The 22,033-nt window shown below is 32.6% G+C and overlaps 1 protein-coding gene across 1 annotated transcript in view; it reads right to left on the bottom strand.

Moving 5' to 3' along the window:
• Positions 1-10,900: 10,900 nt before the first annotated feature.
• LOC145321609 (F-box/WD repeat-containing protein 8-like) overlaps positions 10,901-22,033 on the bottom strand; it is a 70,822-nt gene continuing 59,689 nt past the window's right edge. The window contains exons 14-22 of the mRNA XM_080163050.1: positions 18,023-18,127; positions 17,070-17,106; positions 16,118-16,167; positions 14,998-15,089; positions 13,824-13,889; positions 13,266-13,318; positions 12,732-12,783; positions 12,256-12,315; positions 10,901-11,534 (exon numbers count right to left, since the gene is read on the bottom strand). Coding sequence (XP_080019176.1) covers positions 11,486-11,534; positions 12,256-12,315; positions 12,732-12,783; positions 13,266-13,318; positions 13,824-13,889; positions 14,998-15,089; positions 16,118-16,167; positions 17,070-17,106; positions 18,023-18,127 — 564 coding nt within the window. The 3' untranslated portion in view covers positions 10,901-11,485. The remainder of the gene's footprint in view (positions 11,535-12,255; positions 12,316-12,731; positions 12,784-13,265; positions 13,319-13,823; positions 13,890-14,997; positions 15,090-16,117; positions 16,168-17,069; positions 17,107-18,022; positions 18,128-22,033) is intronic.

Here is a 22,033-nt window from a genome sequence, read left to right as displayed (position 1 = left end):
GCTCCTTTTCAAGATAGACAGCTGAAATTTATAGTGAAGATTCTTATGACATATGCCCCTCTAATCTATACATTATTTTTTCCATCTGTCTGTTATTTGGGGTGCTAGATCGATTCCTAGATTTTCAAGTTTTCCGGTATTGACTTATTTTTACATTCTAAATATTTTCACCGAGTTTTAATAAGATTTGTCTATTAATTGGGGTGCTAGATCGATTCCTAGTTTTTTAGGTTTTTTGTGATTTTATTGATTCTTATACTGGATTGACGGCTGAAATTATTAGGATTGAATATACTCATATTCTACATATTTCCATCAAGTTTTATTAAAATGTGTTTATTAATTGCGATGCAATTCGATTTCAAGATTTTTAAGGTTTTCGTGATTTTAAAGGTTGCTTTATTTTAAAGGTTTCGTGACTTCACTATTTTATCAAGTTCAATTTTTATTGCTTTACACTGCTCTAAAATTTCCTGATATCATTCATGATTTTTGAGCTTCGCGTCCTCTGATCATTGTGGATCGTTGTTCATTAACATCCCAACTATTTCAGACAACTAACTACTTTTATGGGACGACCCTTATCTGGAGGTTTAAATGTGTGGCTATAGGTTGCACCGCCACTACAAAGCATGTCCCCTGTAAATTTGGTACAACTTTTACAAAAAAAACAAGGATGACAACATCCATAAGTAGCGAAGCTAAGAAATTATGGATGGACATCCGGAAAGAACTATAGAGCAGTGTAATACAAAATAAAAATTAAAATAAAATCACGTAACCTTTCATGATTATAATGTGGAAATCTAGGAATCGACATAGCACCCAGGGAGTAAGGGAGGGGACAATGGGCAATTAATTCAATTTAAGAGTTTTTGAAGAAAGGCCATGAAAACCAGAATAATCCCGAAAATATGGTGGAAATTGTAAAGTGATTGTTGATTAAATCTAGAAAACCATAAACTAAGAAAAAAGTTCCAAGAAAAAAAGCAATCATTTGAAAATAAGATTACCAGTATTACAGACTGACATAACCATTCTGTAATTAATTACTAGAAATATCTCCCTGGATCTCTTCAGATGACAGGGAAAGAGAAAAGAGATTTGGGGGCAATTGATGTGAACACAAAAAAAAGGGGCAGGCAGGCGTGTAGCTGGATGGGCAAGTATATGACCCGCACGCCTTCCTGCCCCTTTTTATCCTGTTTATTTCCCCCACCTCCCTTCTACTTCTACCTTTCTCGTCTACTTTTAAAAAGGAGGTGGGGATGAAGGGACTGAAATATAGTATGGGAGGGGGGCCGTGTATTTATATTTGAACTACTCTCTGTCTGCAAAACTATATATATTCAAAACTAACATAGCGAGTAACGGCATTTCTTGCGCAAGTCCCCAAACTCAGTCAGAAACTGCTAAATTCTTGCACATTTCCTTTAAGCCAGTCCCCAAAGTCTGAGACTCCTAAAGATTGAATATTCGATCCATTGTCCCCTCCCTTACTCCCTGCATAGCACCACAACAAATCCCTGAAAAACCCCTAATGTTCAAAATTTCAGGTCATTCTGACGCCAGGGGGAGCCGAGGATATTAATGGGTCTAATAATTTAATAGTCAACTAGTCAATTAATAATATTTGGCTGTTAATTTAATATATTGAACTTTTATCGTATGGCTGAAATATCTAATTGTTGGTTAAAAATAATTTAAAAACTGCTTTGCCACTTTATAACTGGCAGGAATCAATGATTTTTTCTCTTCATAATCCACTTGTGGCTACGCACCTGGCTTCTGGGGCCACCTAGAGAGGAGTGATTAATTATATAAATAAATTTTTTTTTAACAGAAAAGTTTTTTGTATTTTATTTATTTCCCGCGCAAACTCTCAAAGTTATGTAAATATTTAATGAAATCTTTAATTGACATATTTATATTTTATTTTGGAAAAGTGATTTCTACAATTCTTAGTTTTCTACGCTTTAGTGCAAATCTATAATACAAAGTAGCTTGATGTCTGTCTGTCTGTCCGTCCGTCCGTCTGTCCCTTAAGATCTTGGTCCTGGTCATGTGGTGGTTTTAACCTAAAACAAAAACTCACCCATTATTTTTTTTAGGCAGTTAATTTAAAATATAGTGGTTGCAGAGGTACTTAATTATTGTTAATTACCTCTTGAGGCAAAGCCCCTAGAGGCCAGGGCCGAAACCGCTAGTATAATAATAAGGCAGGATATAACCCCAAAAATCAAGTATGGCTTCGAAACTGATATATATCTGGTGGATAAGAACCGGTTCTCAGTCACACTGAAAAATCATGTATTGTATCGTATCATATCCAGTTTTCTCCCCAGTTTTGTTAGACTGTGCCTTCAAAATCTCAGGGTTAACAAAGTTGGTTTTAATTTTATAATAGTACATTTTTATATACGCGGAAAGGTGTTTATTGTACGATGCGATGATTAATTTTATTACCATGCAATACATTCTACATTGTATAATATCATACAAATACGTAAATTATAGTTTTTGATCAGTTTATTTTTAGTAATTGCTATAACAACCTGCCCATAATATTTATTAAACAAATACCGTTCAATTTTTTTTTTTAGTTTAATATAACTACACTAGCGGCTCCGCACCTAGAAGCCTCTAATGGCACTAAAGGTGAAGGGGGGAAAAGACGAACATCCTTTTCAATTTAAGTTTTAAAATGAAAAAGTATCATTAAGATATTTTTTTTTGGGGGGGGGGGGCATTCTTATTGGGAGGGTGAAGATACCTTCCCCAAAAATAGTTAAAAAAAACCTCCCATGGATCGATAAAAAGCTGAAAAGTAAAGGAAAACCATATCGGTTCAGTGGTTAGAGAGATCCTACGCTAAAGACTGTCTGTGTGTTTGTGTATCTGTTTGTCCCGGGAAGGATTATAACTATTTTCTTGGGGGGTGGGACATCCCCAACCCCCCCAAACATGAAAATCCCCCCCCCCTAGAAAATGATTTTTTTTTATCTAAACTTAAAAATGAAGGGAAGCACACCACCCCCCCTCAAAAAAAATTCCGCCTCCCCAAAAATTTCTTTACTTTTTCTTTTGGGTTATCAAATTCGACTTCCCCCTACTCATGTGCCCCTAGAGTCCTCTAGGGGGCGTAGCCGCTAGTATTTATTAAACCAACACCCTTCAAATCTTCAACTCTCCTTGAAATAGTCAAAGACCTACCCTGGACCATTGTAGAAGACATAATGAAAAATCGTGTATAGCATCGTTTTACCAACAATAATGTGGAATAAGGTTCGAGCCCTAGTGTTACTCTGCATTGTTTTCTGTGCAATATATTCAACATGGTCTACTACAACTGTCAGGAGGTTGGTCAGGGACGGAGGGGTCAGGGGACATTGGATTGTTCATTAAACTAGTCCCCAAACTTTAATAAAAAAGTTTTCTTATTTGTTACCCCAACAACTTTGGGGATTTTAATGAATTTTATTAGTTGATTAATTCAGTCAAGTGTCAAAACATTTCAACCACAAATTGTAATCTACAGAAGGGGTAATTTAGTGTTTTATTATTTATCAATTTATCGGCCATTGTCTTATCCCTTTAGATCCCTGGGAGGTTGGCCATGTATAGGAATTGTACATTCCATCCTAAATTATTTTGGTTCCCTGAGTTTTATGAAACTAATCTATAATACAAAGTAGAATGATGTCTGTCCGTCCGTCCGTCTGAAGCTTAAGATCTCGGTAACCACTGAACCGATCGGATTCTACTCTTCAGGGAATATACCTACTGGTCCTGTGGTGGTTTTAGACTATTTTCTTGGGGGGTGGGACACCCCCAACCCACCAAAAAACAAAAAAATCTCCGCCCATTTTTAATTTTTATTTTTTTATTTATCTTTTTTTTAATTTTTTTTTTATTACTATTTTCTTTTTTCTATTTATTTATTTTTTTTATTTCTTCTTTTCATCTTTTTTAAAAAATTTTTTACTTTTTTTTTTTTTGTTGAAGGTTTCCTTAATTCCTCTTAATTTTATTTTTGATCACCTCTTGGGGCAAAGCCACTAGAGGCTAGGGGCGAAGCCGCTAGTATGTCATAAAGAAACATAGCAATGTACAATTTGTTTAGATATCTTACCTTTAAAAAATGGCCTTGGATGACATAGCATTAATATTTAGTTTTATAATAGCACTTAATATTTTCAATATTAATATTTAAAGTAGTAGTGCTTTATTGTTTGTCTGTAATATCAAGCTAAACACAGAGCATATTAAGTCAAGTATTTTGAGAACCTCCATACAGCTCCTGGGATAGTTTTAGGCTATCTTTTTAAATTGATGTAGTGGTATCATTTAAGGCCATAATCTGTCAACTCTCTCTCTCCCATAAAATAGATTGAAGCGCTAACAAATTTTTTGTCAAGGTATGATCCTAATCCAGATTATGGATCAGTGAGCAGCCTTCTTCAACCAGTGGATTTATCTGTTTACACAGATCTGAAAGGGTAGGTATCTTAAATCGTATACACAACTAAAAGTACTGTCTTTGGAAAATAGACATAATATAGCTAGATTTTCCTTCTGACCCAAAAAATCAGAACACACATAACAAGAGTGACACAAAAGAGGCCAGCTATGGTGCCATGTAGGAAAAGTGGCATTGCATTCTAGGGCCTAAAAGGCATCATAGCTGGCCCCTTTTCAGTCCATCATATGACATGGGAAGGAGGTTGAGGAGCATTTTATGCAGTCTAAATTCCCAAGAATGCAATGCCACTTTTCCTACCTGGCACCACCTCCCATGTCATATGATGGACACAAAAGAGGCCAGCTATGACACCTTTTAGGAAAAGTGGCATAGCATAGTAGAATTTAGGCTGCATAAAATGCTCCTCAACTTCCTTCCCAAGTCATATGATGGCCTGAAAAGGGGCCAATTGAATAATTGTTAATCTGAATGTACTATGTAAACACTCTTGTTATGTGTGTTCTGATTAAGTTCTCATATCCTGTTAGATAGAAGTTCAAACAGTACATTTAACTCAGCATAAATTATCTTAATTTATGCAGGGGTAAATTTTAAATAGGGGGGGGGAGGGGTAATAATAATAAATTATCATAATTTATGCAGAGTTAAATGCATAATTGATAATCTTAATGTATTATGTAAAAACTCTTGTTATGTGTGTTCTGATTTAGTTCTGATCTCCTGGTAGAAAAAGGTCAGAAAAACCTATGTTTTGTAAGATTTTGCTATGTGAAGGACCAAAATGCTATGTTAAGGACAGAAATGCTAAGTTTTCCAAGAATTTGCTATGTTTTGCAAGAATTTGCTATGTGAAGGACAGAAATGCTATGTTTTGCAAGAATTTGCTATGTTTTGCAAGAATTTGCTATGTGAAGGACATAAATGCTATGTTTTGCAAGAATCTGCTATGTGAAGGACATAAATGCTATGTTTTGCAAGAATTTGCTATGTTTTGCAAGAATTTGCTATGTGAAGGACATAAATGCTATGTTTTGCAAGAATTTGCTATGTGAATGACAGAAATGCTATGTTTTGTGAGGTTTTGCTATGTGAAGGACAGAAAAGCGAAGTTTTGCAACTTGAAGGACATAAGCAGCCTTCCTAATGTAAGAATTTGTCAGACAAAGGACATAAGTCACCTCCCTTAAGTTAGATTTTGTTAGATGAAGGACATAAGTAGCCTTCCTTAGACCATTTTCCAGTGACTTCTGTCCTAATTAGGAATGACTTTGTTTTCTTTCCATGATCCGTATCTTTTTATCAGAGGCATGCTGATGGGGGTTGTGTAGGGGTGTATCCAACCCTCTGACAAAATTAAGGGTTGGTGGATACACCCCCTCATACGTGTCCCAAGTAAAAAAGTCAAACCCTCCTTAATATATTAACAATATAATATATTAACAAATTCACCACCAATTTACCAGTTAGAAAAGTTTTGACTATATTTTATTTCTTTCAACAACTGCATGTCTGTCTTATTTAATTACTATGTGCCAGTATATCATATGATGCTTTGGATATGTATCTAATTTTTTTTTAATATATTTCACTAAAACAAGAAGACATGTTTTATTTTCAGATATTTTTATTAAACATCATAAGGCTTACACCCCCCGATGAAAAAACAACACATTCCTTGATGTCTCTTTATTCACCCCCTTCCCTCAATTTCAGTTTAAGCAAGAGGTTTCATAGTTTTAAAATCTTAGATGCATCCTTTACTTATATGATTATCATACCTCTAAAAGATATCAGTAAAGCTAAAGGTACCCAAAAAAGGTTTGATAAATAATCACATTACTTTACACACTTTAGTAAAGTTAATTATAGAAAAAATAAACTTATTTTACTCGACAATCTTTTTTAGGAGGGTGGATGAAAAAGACTTCTCTGTGACAAATCTTAACTCTTGTGAATACAATAAAGATGATTGTATCAACATTAAACCAGGTAAGTATTAGCATCATTGGGATAGAACAGAGTTGGATCTTTTAATGTGTAGCCGTTGCCATTGCCGTTGCCGTTGCCGCTGCCGCTGCTGCTGCCGCTGCCAGAGGTACAGCCACTAACCTATTAGCAATCTTTAAATCAAATTGGCTATGCGTAGCCAAAAAAGACAGCTTATTTTGATATTTCTATCGTAAAACCATTGAAATTGAGGTTTTTATAAATAAAATTTTTATTAATTTTGTATTAAAATGATAAATTGGTGTAATGGCATTATGTATGTTGCCTGCCTTACCTTGTAGGGGACAATTTAAAAATCCATGTTTTAGTGGCTACGACTACAACTACAGCTACGACTACGGCTACGACTACGACAACGACTATGACTACAACTACGACTACAACTACGACTACAACTACAACTACAGCTACGACTACGGCTACAACTACGGACATGGCTATGGCTACGACAGGTAATAATCATTTGTTTACTTTTTTTTTATAAATTTGTTAAATAATTATTCATATTTTTTCACCATTCCTTTTTTTTATTAGAAAATAAATGCCCATCAATAGATACTCCATTTGGATAGTAAGTAAATCCATGATTAAATTCAGAATTCATATAAATTGTAAATTAAGAAAAATAGCACTTTCTTAAATTCTTAAAGAGAAAATACCTTAAATAATTATGTAATATGTAGTCTTGATGAAAACCTTAATTTTTCTTCTTCTCAGCTTAGAAGAAATTCAAGGAACATTGTATCATTTTGCAAGTGAAGAACTAAAACTCTGGGATGATGCAGAGGAGCACTGTCAGGTCAAGAACCAATGTCTTTACTAGTTGACTTTCTTTCCTTTTTTTAATAAAGGAATTCAATGGAAATTACTTATAGCCATTTTCTATTCTAAAGATATGTTGCTGACTAAATCATTAAAGTAAACTTTTTAGATGATTCTTGTTTACTAACACTTTTTATGTTGTAAAAACTAAATTATGTTGAATTAGAATTTATATTTCCCAAAAGAAATAATTTGTTAAAATATTTTCTGATTTTAGATCTCCTTTGGTGGACACTTAGTTTCTATCCACTCAGAGGAAGAATGGAGGTTTCTAAGGCAAGATATGTTGATCCTTATAAATAGCAAACAGGATGTGTATATGTATGTAATGCATAATCTTGCTAACTGCTCAACTTATATGATTCTCCTTTTTGACTTTATTTTCTACAGAAGCAGTAGGAACCATTTTTAACATCTTTAGTTATGACACAATGTCAGATGAAGATTGGAACCTCTCACCTTCCCGACAACAAGCGGATGCGCTTTGAAAAAAAATATTTTCACTTTTTCATTTTCACAGTAAACATTAAAATGGAAAGTTGAGCTCCTCGCCCCTTCCACCATCTCAAGTGATTCTAGGGGCCTCTATAGGCAAAGCTAGTTGTTAGTATTTTGTATTATGTAGGGGGAAAATCTTTGTTTATGTTTTTGTTTAAGATTTTTAACGTCTTTAGTTATGACACAATGTTGGAACAAAATTGGAACCTCTCACCTTCCTGATGACAAGCAATGCAATGTTGAAAACTATTTGGGGGGGGGGGGGGAGGTGAAGTCTACCCCCCCCAAAAAAATATTTTCCCTTTTTCATTTTAAAACTAAAGATTAAAATGGAAAGTTGAGCTCCGCCCCCCCTTGAGTGATTCTAATATGTTTTTGATTTAGAAAGAGATTGGTAGAATTAAATCCTTCAGGAAGGTGGTGGATTGGTGGTGTTCGGCAAGTTTGATTTGATAAAAATGAATCTACAATATAGATATTCAAGTGTCTATTCACATTTTGAACATAATAGCTTAACCCATTAGTGACGAACCGGTTTTTAAAGCCCGGTTACAAAAAATCCCAAATTAAACCTGTTCCCAGTTTCTCAATTGCATCATTCTCAGTATGAATCCCCCCTCTACTACCCTGGTTTTCATTTCCCCCTGGAGCAGGCAGTTTTGCTTACTTCTGTTTGCTGGTATAGCTCAACAAAATTTGAAAACCAAGAAAAACGAGGTGATTTCAAAATACCCCTCCTAACTTTTTTGTTTATGAAGTAAAGTTGCTGTTTTTTTTGTGAAATTTAAAGTTTATTGGCAACTACATCCATTTGTGAATTCGTTTCATTCAAATTGTTATTTTTATATGACTTTTTTATCGTTTTTTTTATGTTCTATATAGGCACGGCTCGGCGCGGTTAAAATCACCCGGTTTTAACTTTTCAACCATTAGATATTTATTTATCATTTATTATTCTCTTCAAATGTAAAATTTTATTATAACCTGATACATTTTATTGCTGTGGGGGTGGGGGGTTGTGTCTTTTGTTTGATATCCTAATGATAATACAATTGATAGATAGATAAATAAAAGGATGGATAGATAGATAGCTAGACTGATCTATAGGGATAAGACAATGGACGATAAATTGATGTAGATTCTCAATGATAATACAATAGATAGATAGTTAGTTACATTTTGTCAATTACTGATAGTAATAGAATAGTTGCTACTCTATAATTCACTTTGGACGTTCAAAAATTACATTACCAATATCCCTCCCATTATTATCAATACAATTATTAGCAAAAGTTTTAAAAAATCGAGAAACGAGCTTTTTTAACCGAAAAGGGTGGCACCTATAGCCAAAATTACCTAATGTGATATAAATCGTTTCGTATCTTACTTGTAGCTCTTAAATTACACGAGGTTATGTAGTTTTCAATTTCTGATCGTATTATAGTATTAGCTATTCTACAACTCACTTTGGACGTTCAAAAATTACATTTTTAATTTTTTGGTCCAAAAAACCGGGTATTTAGTAAAAAACTGGGTTTTAATACGGAGGAAAACCGAGGGAAACCGCCCAAAACCGGGTCCCTATGCCGACGGGTATCTTTACTCGCGCCGAACCGGGTTTATTTGCAACTTTCCTGTGAACGCCACTAGAGCAAAAAAAAGTACGTTTTCCGTTTTTGACATATTAAAGCTTCCCTGAAATTTACTTATGGGCACTAATGGGTTAAAATGAAACATAATTTAATTGGCAAAATCCTAGAAAATATAGAAGTTAGGGTTTCAGTTATAATCTTTATTAGTACATACATTCGAGGGAAGGGAATAAGAGCCAAAATCAAACCTCCACTTAAAATTATTTTCAAATAATAAAATTTTTTTGGTTGGGAGGGGTCAGCTATTTATAGATGCAATTTCACAAAGTTGGGAGGGTTTAGTTATTTTCTCTAAAGTAGAAAACAAATTTTTTTGGTGGGTGGTTAAATATGATTTTTTCTTAAAATTTTTTGGGCGGGGGGAGGGGGTAGTAAGGATTATTACAAGTTTCTTTAAAAGCATTCTTTAATTATTTTTAAAAATTAGCATTGGTGAAAGTTGGGATGAATGGACTTGGTCTGATGGATCAACAAATGACTGGCCAGAATTCAGTGATCATTGGTACGAAGGCCAGCCATCAGGTGGCAATGAAGACAAAATAATGATGGGTTCATGGGGAAACATGTTTGATTTTCTGGGTTCTAAAAGTTTTAATTTTATATGTAAAGTTTCATGTCCAAATTCCTCTAATTGTTTATATAAAAAATCTTCCAAAATCACATAAAAATCTACCAAAATTAATCAAAATCTTGTGTTGATAACCCTTTTATGATTTTATTTAATTTGTAGATATTTATGCATAAACTTACTCTATGGCAAAATTAAACCCAGGTTGTTCGCCGTATACACCAAAATTTAAATTTGTAAAATTTAACCCAGGTTGTTTGCTGTATACACAAAAATTTAAATTCGTTAAAATTCAACCCAGGTTGGTTTCTATGTGCAGGTTTTTAGCTCTTCTGCATATTTCAACTTAAACATATAAGGCCAAAGATATGATATCCAAAAAATCTTTTGTCAAAGTCTACTCTAAAACTAGTACCAATCGGTTTTTTAAAAAAAATAGCTGAAAAATGTTACAAAAAACCGAGATCGCCTTCGCTAGGTACGATTCAAAGATAGCAAAACATACTTTTGACACAACAATCTTAATCTCATTTTATAGTTAAAAAAATATGCAGAACATCTAAATTTATCTTCAAGCCCATCTCTTATGCTTTTAAAATTATTGTATGAAACAATGGGATCTCAAAAATGGCCTTTTTTAGAGGCCTGACGTTAGGTAGCCAGTATATAGAGATAGAGAGATAAATTTTTTACATGTATTTCTAGGCCCCTAAAGTAACTTTTTAGGTCAGCAGAAGATTCAAATTCGAAAAAGTGTATTTTGAGTACCAGGTCTTATATCAGTATTACAACGCAAGATAGTAAGGGAAACGATCAGAGACACAGACAGACTAGGTTACTCACAGAGCACCTCAGCTCAATAAAATCAAATCTAAAAATTTATTTATTACATTTAAAATGCACTATATATGTGTTCATATAATATACTAGTTACTTCACCCCTAGTCTCTAAGTTAGGGCAGTGGAAGCCAGAAAAAAAACTTAAAAACCCCCTAATATATCTATTATCTATATCTGAAAAGTGCAACAAATACAGACCAGCTATTTCCGAGATCTTTAGCTTCTGACAAAAAATAGTACTTTAATAGTATAGGATATTTGAAAGAGATAATTATCGAGGATGGGATATTTTATTCCACAAAACCTATTTAAGTACAGAAATGTTATTGAACATGTAAAGCAGAAAAGTTTTTTCTTAAAATAAAATACCCTATCCTCTTACAGTTATATAATGATATAATAAAATTGAAAACGTAAAAATACTATTGAAACTAAAACCATTCAAAATAGATCAAAATATTTACTCAAAAGTGTCTGGAGATTTCTCATACAAGCAGGTAGATTTTAAGATAGCATTTTATATAGTTTTTTTCAAAAACATCAAATAACTTCATTATTATATCCATTTTTCTACTAATTTATCTCTATTTTACTTTAATCCATATAAATCTAATTCTATATATATCGCTTAAGAAATCTTGAAAACTTTCTGTCTTCTTTTTGCCTAAAAAAGAAAATGATCAATAGTGTTAGACCTCAAAAACCCCGCTTCAAATACCCAGCAATAGAATTTATGAAATAATATTTTGGAATTCCCATCGATTTCAAGGTAATATATTGAGGTTTAACTTAAACTCACAAGGCTTGCAAATATTCATTTTCCATTGTTTTCATAATAATATGTAAAGGAAATAAAATGTACTTTCGAACAGTAAGTGGTGAGAATGAGTTGAAAAATACTAACGGATATATTATAACTTGGATCTTACACCAGATTGTCATGTTCTATACTAAAGTGAACTCTGTAGCGGGCTAAAATAACAATCTCCCCAATCCCCTCCTTTACCCCATTCCCCCCTCCTTCTACTGGATAAACGGTCCGATCAATATAAGGGAAATTGCAACCTAAATTGACGACAATTTTTTTCCTGTCATAATATCCACGTATATTCTACATACTTTAAAATACCAGACCCTAAACAATTTTATCCACATTTTTCCATTGCATTGGATAAGTAATTTTTAATTGTAAATAATAGGAATGCATTGGCCCCCAAAACAGGCGTAACTTGACCATTACTATGTTAATTGAAGATCTCTAGACAAAGAGCGTGCAATCAAAGGATTGGTTGTCTGCTATGTACTGAAACACACAAAAAAGAGGACCATGCACGCGAACATTTTATGTTCTAAGTTACAGTTTTTAAAAAAAGAGTATAGCTAACCTGTAAGTTAATGTATCCATAGTTTTTAACCAGAAATCATTAATAGCAACAGTTCTATCCCTGAAATTGCAAAAGAAATTTTAACTATTTATTCTGTAAAGTAATTGTTCTCGTATTCAATCGAATCCGGTGGATAAGAACCGGTTCTCATCCATACAAAGAACTATGTCTAGCATCGTATTATATCCAGCTTTCTACGAACATAAAAATGTAAAATCATGAGATTTAAACCAGTTTTAATCTTATAATTGAACATTCTATATCCGCAGAAAGTTGTTTTAATACGATGCGAGAAATAACTATTATTAAATGAGTTAATTTGTTTGATCTTCATGTATAGAAATAATGGTAATACTACAAAATATGCTTTTTAATCAAAAACTGTAAATCTTTCTGAAAATATTTAAAAATGTTTCATTTTCTTGAAAACTCTAGCAAATGCCTATAATTAACAAAAAAGTTTTATTTCCTCCTACCTGGAACCAGAAATAATACGCCTTGGATTCAGATGAATACAAACAACATGACCTTAGCAAAATATTTGATTTTGAAAATAACTTATTTAGAGAAATCATATGAATTTCTTTTAATAATAAGACATTATTTGAAAAGAAAAATAATCAAGATTTAATAAAAAAACAACATTGAAAGTTAAAGTCAAATTCTTTATACTTATTCTTTATAAATATAAAAAGATATCCATTAGTGATAAAAATGTCTGAGCCCACAATGAACATATTATTACATGGATCTCACACAAGATATTCATGTTCTTTATTAAAATGAAAATAACGATTCCCCACCTTTCGCCTCGTTCCCCAATTCCCCTCCTCTTCTACTGGATGAACGAACTGACCAATTAACATGTTCTATGTTACCAGGCTACATTGGCGACAATTTTCCCCGTGTCATAATATCCACGTATATTATATTCATTATAAACCACTAAAAGCAACATAACAAGGAAACTTTATCTTGGACCTTAAAAGATTTATTATAAAAATGTTTACCATTATGAGACTGCCATTGTCTTTTGTTTACAACTTTGGCTACGACATTTCCACTAAAAATAAATTATTCAAAAATTAGTTACAGAGAAATGTAATATTACTTATTGTAAAATGTTCGTTTGTACGTCTATAAGTATGTCAGAATGATACATAAGATCTCTAAAACGTTGATGGTATGATATGAGACATAGTGCCAAATAGAGAAAAGGTTAAGAAGAAAAAATAATAAAAAATATAAAAAAAACATGTTTAAAACACATGTAATTTACATATTGAACAGTGAACAAGTGACTTATAGAGTAGCTTCGCTACAAAAATAGTTATTTATCGCTTTCCGTGGATATAAAAATGAAAAATTATACGAATAAAACCATTTTTTAGCCACGAGATACCGAAGGCACGGGCTAAAAATGCTTGTTTTAATCTTATGATCGTACATTTTTATATTCGTAGAAAACTGGATGTAATAAGATGCTAAGACATTATTTTCATTATGACTGAGAACCGGTTCTAATCCACCGGAAAATAATTGGTTTCGAAGCCATACTGGAAACTTACTTATCGTCTTCATTAAATGTTAAATCCCATAGTAGAATAAATCCACCAAAATCTCCAGAAACAATCCTAAACAAATTGATTAATAAATGATAGAAAATTAGTTTTCTCGTATTTATTCGAATCCGGTGGATAGGAACCGGTTCTCATCCATACGAAAAAACTATGTCTAGCATCGTATTATATCCAGCTTTTTAATAAAAATGTACAAACATAAGATTAAAACCAGTTTTTTCAGCCCGTGCTTTCGGTACGTCGGGGCTAAAAAAACTGGTTTTAATCTTATAATTGTACATTCTATATCCGCAGAAAGCTGTTTATAATACGATGCGAGAAATAACTATTCTCGTGTAAATATTGTTTATACTAAATTAAACGGATTATGGATTGAAAACGAAGTAGCGGGTTTCGTCGTTTTTTCACAGTAGCTTTTGTTAGATTATTTTAGATTAGGTTAGGTATGTGTTATTGATTGCCCAGCAGGGTTAGGAAATTGGCCGGGTTCGAGTCCCCTGCAGGAGTTAAAATAGGAGAAAAGCAACTGTGAAAATACGACGAAACCCGCTACTTCGTTTTCTTTCCATAATTCAATCAAACACCTTATTTAAGTCGATATGACAATTATTCTTTCTTTCTTTAGCATTATAATAAAATAGAAATAACAGTTTTATAATTATATGGCTGCAGATAGACTTAAATTCTTTGCGCATTTTCTATATAGACACAGGTCCGACCAAACCTCTATAAACGATGATATACTACTTTATATTAGGGCCGTTGAAACCATTCATAGACCCAAGTTTTGGAACGTAGAAACAGTTTATAATCGCTTGTAACATACTTATATAGACGCAAAAAGACTGAGCGATAAAAAATATGATCTTAAAGCCATCTTAAATCTACTTTGAAGTGGTAAAAGCTAGAAATTAAGAGTTAAGTTGGATCATGGAAAGAAAACGAAGTTGCGGGTTTCGTCGTATTTTCACAGTAGCTTATCTCCTATTTCTAGCCCCTGCGGGGCAATCATTAACATTTACTTAAGCTTACCTAACCCAAAATAACTTTCAAAGGTACTGTGAAAATACGATGAAACCCGCAACTTCGTTTTCTTTCCATGACCCGTTAATTTTTAAGGAAAAGGCTTTAATTTAGTCCATAAAACTGATGACTGGCTTACCTGTTCCCAGAAAAGCTGATACACCTGGCAAAATTGTCATGATCCTTTAAAACTTTTAAACAGGTTCCGGCATTTATATTCCACACTCGAACCTTTAACAAACATGTGTTATTTATGTAAATCAAAACCAAGAAGATTTTTAAAAATACAAGGGTGACTGACAACTTCCATAAAAGCTATACTCTAAAATCAGAAGTACATACAGTAAAAGGACATACTGTCATTTTAAGGATTTGATTAAAGGGAGGCATTGCTTATAATATTGTAACTTGTTGTCTTAGAAATCATTATTCCAAAAATCAGACGAATAGTATGTTTATATCATATTAAAAGTTTTCGTCAAAAAAGTAAAAAAAATCAGGATATTTTTAAATGGACCTACAACTATCTGGTAACGAATATAAAGTTACTACGCTAACCAAACTTTTCATGGAATCATCAAGTAAATTTTTTAATCAATAGGACAATTCTAACATCTCCAAATTAAGCAGTAAAAGTGCTACCCGTTACTAAATAACGGGCCGACCTTGATTATAGAAAAGCTTCGCTTAATAAACAGATGCAATCATGTCTTAAAAAGCGCAGCAATAAAAATATTAAAAATTTTCAGTATAAAGTAATAAAATTAAAGCCAGCAAATATTTTAAAGATTTTTTTTGAAAAATTGGTTGTAAAAATAAATATTAATTACTTAAAAGTTTTTGCTACATTATGAAAAAAGTCTACATCTAAATTTTATTGTTGTAATCAGTTTGGTATTAGATTAATCCACTAGAGGAGGAAGGAGTTAAATAACCGTATGTCCCCATTCCAAGAACCTTGTGCCGACACTCAATTGGGTATTTGAATCTCAACCAATGATATATCGGGTATATTGACACAGCAGAAGTAGCAGAAACCAATTTGCCAGCAGACGATAAAGGTCCTTGAAAAAGGGTGGCAGGTAGTTATATGTATATTCAGATAAAAATAACTTTTATTTTAGAGATGACTCTAAATCAGCTATTGATTTTATGATTTATTTATAAAAAAGAACGCACGTTGAGAGGACTCAGAAAATTAAAGAATAAACAATCGAACAAGAACAAAAATAATCAAAACTTAAGATCTAAATATTTACCTCTGTGTCATAAGAACAAGAAGCAGCTATATGGCCTTGTACATTTATTCCTTAACAAAATAGAATAACTATTTTAAAAGAAAATCACAAATCGGATCTTAGAAAGAAAACGAAGTAGCGGGTTTCGTCGTATTTTCACAGTATCTTTTCTCCTATTGCTAGCCCCTGTGGTGAGCTCTAACTCTGCGGGGCCAATTTCCTAACCTAAGCGAACCTAAAATAATCTATTAAAAGGAACTGTGACAATACGACGAAACCCGCTACTTTGTTTTCTTTCCATGAACCCACGAATCCTTATGTAACAGAATGTCTGTCTGATTGTGTGTAGCTTAGAATCTTGGTAACCACTGAACCTATAAGGTTCTCTTTTATAGTAAAGATACTCATAGATCCGGGGAAGATTTATAACTATTTTGGGGTGAATACCACCAGCCTCCCAAAGGAAAAAAAATTACCCCTCCCTCACCTTTAACTCAGGTGCCCCTAGATATCTCTAGTATCAAATAAAAAACAAAGTCATTAGACTATCAGAAAATAAGATAATGTATGTAAATCAATAACATTTGAGTGAGTCCAGAGCTGGATCTTTAAATGTGTAGCCGTTACCACTGCCGTAGCCGTAGTCGTAGCCGTAGCCGTCGCCACTACCAGTGCTGACAATAAAACATGGATTTTAAAAAGATTTTACAGCAGTGCAATGCCACGTATTCTAGAAATATGGATCTCTAAAATCTTCTATGGCCCACCCAAAAAAATATATTATTTTTATCAAAGAAATAAAATTATTATGCCTAATTTTACGCGTAGCCAATTTGATTAGCGGCAACGGCTACACATTTAAAGATCCAGCCCAGTAAGTTTCGTAATGGCCCAAAAAGGTTCTAAAAATGAACCATATCCACTAAATTCCATTAATAGAACGTCAATATGAACCAAATATATTGTTAACTACCTGTTACTCCACCATTATGACCAGAAAGAACCAATTTCTAAAATTATTTGTAAATAAAATTAATATGTTAAGGTATAAGTTTCTTTTAGGTACTCATATTTAACAAGGATGACAATTATAAGAAGCGAAGAACAAAATCATTAAAAATAAAGAGTTATAAAGCGGAAAATTAATGGCAATGAAAAAAGAGAATATCTATGTGATTAATACAGTAGAAAATCATGAAATATTTTTTTCCAATCACCCAAAGAACAAAGTTTTTGACGGAATGCTCTTTAGTAAGTAAGGGGAATTTTCACCAAAAAATAACAAGTCAATTTTAAATAGCCGCCCAGGAAATCCTTTTTCCCTCATGGCACTACGGATGCACAGGCGAAGTTAATAGCAAAGTAGCATCGCATTAAAAATTTATCTCTAAAATACAGGGATCTAAAGGGATAAGACAATGGCTGATAAATTGATGTACACCCCCAATCATGATACATAAAATTACGATTATTTGTTGAATAGTTTAGACACTAAACTTAATGAACCAACCAATAAAAATTCAATAAAAGTCTCCAAAGCTGTTAAGCTAACGATTAAGAAAACGTTATTAAATGACTTTTTGGGACTAGTGTATTAAACAGCCCAATGTTACCTCCCTCTGTGTCTGAAATATCATTGCATAAACTTCACTTACAGTTTGGCCTCTATTCGCTAGAGGCTAATATCTCTTACTTCAGACAGACAAACACCCATGTACTTAATCATTATAATAAAGTTAAAGGATGTCTGTCTATACCGATTTATCTCGCTAACCGCTGAAACGATATGATTTTCCTTTATAGTATAGCTTTTCAAAGGCACTGGGAAAAGGTTTATAGCTGTTCCTGACAGGCCTCTAGTGGCATAACCGCTAATTACAGTAAATAAAACAGTAATACAAAACAAAACAAAAGATTAAATCTTACCCTTTGTCGAGTCTCCATCCTCCAGACAGAAATGAGTGCATTCTCAAATCCAGCGACTATTAGACTGGCGTTAAAGTCAATGGCCGACACCAAATCTCCCTCACGCTAAATAAAAGATATGTATTCATCAAATTTGATTCTATACAAGGAGATTTATTATGTTTAATAATAGCTAGGCCTTAGAAAATTTTGGTTTGATGAATTGAAAGTTTAGTTTCAGGAATAAGGTAAAGACAACAAGCGAAATAAATCTCAAATAATATTTGGGGGGGGGGGGGGCATATAAAAAGGTAAATTTTACTATATGTTGCCCCCTAACGACAGCTGAAATCAATTTTAGGTTGCATGATTTTTTTCCAAATTAATTTCGTTGTTGGTATAGGCTGGTTTGGTGTACAAATTTTCACAACATTGCTGATTGCATCATTGTATCTGATTTTTTATTTTAACAACAGTTTGACTGAAGAACAACATTTGATACATAGATTTATTTTTATAGATATTAATAGCAACTTTTTAAAAGCGAAGCTTTTCTATAATTAGGGTTAGTCCGTCCGTCAGACAAATAGCTCTTTTCGTTAATTGAGGCAGGTTAGAATTGTCCTATCGATTCCAAACTTTGCATAGTGATTCCTGTAGTAGTTAGGTACGATTTAGAAAGCGTAGCAACTCTGTAACCGTTACCAGAATTACCATACGTCCATTTTAAACATGTTGATTTTTAAATTTTCAATAACAAATAATCATGTGATAAAATTATACGATTGATCTGATTTTTGGAATACTGATTCCTAGGACCACAAAGTACAATGTTATCAGCGAAGCATCTCTATAATTATGTCCTTAAAATGTAAGTATGTCCTTAAACAATATCCTGTATTTACGTAGTTTTTCAACAAATTTAATTACAATTTTGTTTCTACTTTTATATGCTAAATATTCAGTTCTGACACTCTAAAGTCTACAAGTATTAATGTACGTTTGTCTTAACGTTTCAGGGCTTCGCTTTTATGGATGTTGTCATCCTTGTTTTTATAATACAGATTGACCAAAGAAATGAATGATTATTTTTGACTGGATTAAAATATTACTAACTGTTGTGTAAAAAGCCTAAAACTATCCCAAGGCTTAAATATTAAAATGAGTTAACCTAAACCAACCTAGGACCTTAGTGAAGCTTCGGTGATTAGCATGATATTAACAGACAAATAAAGAAGCCTTACTATTCTATATTATATAAACACAACTTATTATTTTAACATTTTATTAACCCTTAACGGTTGAACGCCCACCCCCTTTGGTTTTTTCTATATCATTTTCTGTGTGTGAAAGATAAAAAGCCCAAACTGCGTGCATTTTTAAGTATGGGTATAACACATAACTGAGAGTTGGAATTTTTTGAACATCTCCATCCTGGCGGGCACAGGATGCCAGCAAACCTGGCAGGGTCATCCAGGTAAAGAGCAAAAATATTTTTTTGACTTAAAAAAAGCATTTATCTTACCAAAATACTAAAATATCCTCTAGTAGTACATCCTTATATTAAATACTGGTGTTCAAGTCAAGGGGCCCGACTGTTAAAGTGGCTGTGAATTTGCATATAACGTTATATATATAGGTAGATAACTAACAATTGAAGATAAATCTTTAAAAATATTGCCTAAAAAAATAAAAAAATGAAAAATATTTAATTAGATGAAAAACAATTTTCAAATTTTCTAAACAGAACGATACCACGCTTATCATTATTATGAAAACTGAATAATAAATGCATTAAATACGAACAATTGCAGTGCATTTATAGGGAATTGTATTCAAAATAGATAAAGCATTGTGTATTTTCTTAAATGTCATTTAAAAGTAACACAACATGATTATCATTTTAATGATAAAAAAAGCAAAAAAGAAAATTAGTCGAAGTTCGAAAAGTAAAATGTTTTTTACCGGCACGACATTTTATTACCTCTCTTTCTATCTATCTGTCTCTCTCCTTCTCTCTCTCTCTCTCTCTCTCTTTCTCTCTCTCTCTCTCTCCTTCTCTCTCTCTACCTAACTCTACCTAGGTTAGTTTTGAATTAAATATTATTTAATGTATAAAAAGATTATCATTCTAATCTTGTAATTTTATATTCAATTTTATTTAATTCACTAGCAACTTTTTTAATAAAAATAAAATAGCCTAAAACCTTCGCTACAGACAAAAAAAGCTTACCACTTTATAAAATATTATTATATGTATAAACACATTTAATTTTTTAACTATTTATTGGTGGAATAGGATATTGTTAAATCTTTTTATTAAAAACTCGACATTCTTTCTATTCTGTATTCAGGGAGGAAATGGATATTTAGCTGTTTATTACATTAGTTCTTAAAGTTAATGACATTTTATTCGTTAAATAAATAACTCTGGGGACTTTTATTTAATTTTTATTGGTTGGTTCATTACTTTGTGTGTCCAAATGTTTAAACCACTAAATATAGTTTACAAAATGTGTAATTTTGTGTATATTTTCCTTTTGGATATCCATTAATTTATCGGCCATTGTCTTATGCCTTTAGTTCCCTGGTTAAGTAAGGTGTGTAAATATGTGGGGGGAGAGTGGGCGTTTAGGCAGAATGGGTGTGTGTGGGTGTGGGCGTTTGTGTGTGTGTGTGTAGATGCGTGGGGGGAGTGGGCTTTTTAGGCAGAATGAGAGTGTGTGTGTGTGTAGATTCGTGGGGGGGAGTGGGCATTTTAAGCAGAATGAGTGTGTGTGGGTGTGTGTGTTAGGCTACGTAGTGTGTGTGTGTGTGTAGATAATTGGAGTGTGTCAATGTGTGTGTGTGGATTATTACTAATCTTTCATTGACATAAAAAAAAAGAATATTAATTTTTATGGAAATATTTTAGTAAAATGACTGAATCTTTTGCTAAAAGTGTGTAGCAAATATAATATACTTTCACTTTTTAAACCATTAAATTCTTAAATATTATTCTTTCTAGAGATTTAATCAATTTTTCTTTTGTCTTCATAGCAGCTCAAACATACCGAAATTTAGTTAATCATTTTATAAAATAAAAGGAATTTTGTAATTACATTTTAAAGAAAGTTTGAAGACAAATATTAAAAGAGGTTTATTACAAAATTATTTCCTAAGTATTGATTTTTTTGTTTTTATCTGCAAGCGAAGAAATGGCTTATTTTCTTATAGTTTAATTGTTGCTCAGACTTTAACATTAACTTCGTATGGAATTGATTTTGGAATTTTAATCTAATTTTTTTCTAACTTACTGGAACTTTTAAGAAATTATTCTACAAAAATTACTTAAAAAAGAAGGAAAGGTAAATAAAAATGAATTCTGAAAAAACTAATTCGTGATCTCTTTAAGAGTTAATGGATTACATTTGTTTCCAGGGAGTAAGGGAGGGGACAATGGGCAATTAATTCAATTTAAGAGTTTTTGAAGAAAGGCCATGAAATCCAGAAAAATCCAGAAAATTTGGTGGAAATTGTAAAGTGATTGTTAATTTAATCTAGAAAACCATAAACTAAGAAAAAAGTTCCAAGAAAAAAAGCAATCATTTGAAAATTAGATTACCAGTATTACAGACTGACATAACCATTCTGTAATTAATTACTAGAAAAATCTCCATGTAACTCTCCAGATGAAAGGGAAAGAGAAAAGAGATTTGGAGGCAAGTGATGTGAACACAGAAAAAAGGGGCAGGCAGGCGTGTAGGGTAACTGCTAGCTGGTTGGGCAAGAATATGACCCACACGCCTTCCTGCCCCTTTTTATCCTGTTTATTTCTCCACCTCCCTTCTCCATTTCCCTTTCTCATCTACTTTAAAAAAGGAGATGGGGGAGAAGGGAGTGAAATAGAGTATGGGAGGGGGGCCGTGTATTTATATATAAACTACTCTCTGTCTGCAAAACTATATATATTCAAAAAATAGAAATAGAAGAGTAGAAGAATATTCTGAACCCTTTTTTCGTCAAATCTAAGAAAGAACATTCCTAGCAGAC

Source organism: Acartia tonsa, chromosome 6, assembly GCF_053477335.1.
Source record: "Acartia tonsa isolate MP-2025a chromosome 6, ASM5347733v1, whole genome shotgun sequence".
In the NCBI taxonomy this organism is placed as follows: Eukaryota; Metazoa; Arthropoda; class Copepoda; order Calanoida; family Acartiidae; genus Acartia; species Acartia tonsa.
Note: the sequence above shows the minus strand (reverse complement) of the source record. Positions and strands in the feature narration are given on the sequence as shown.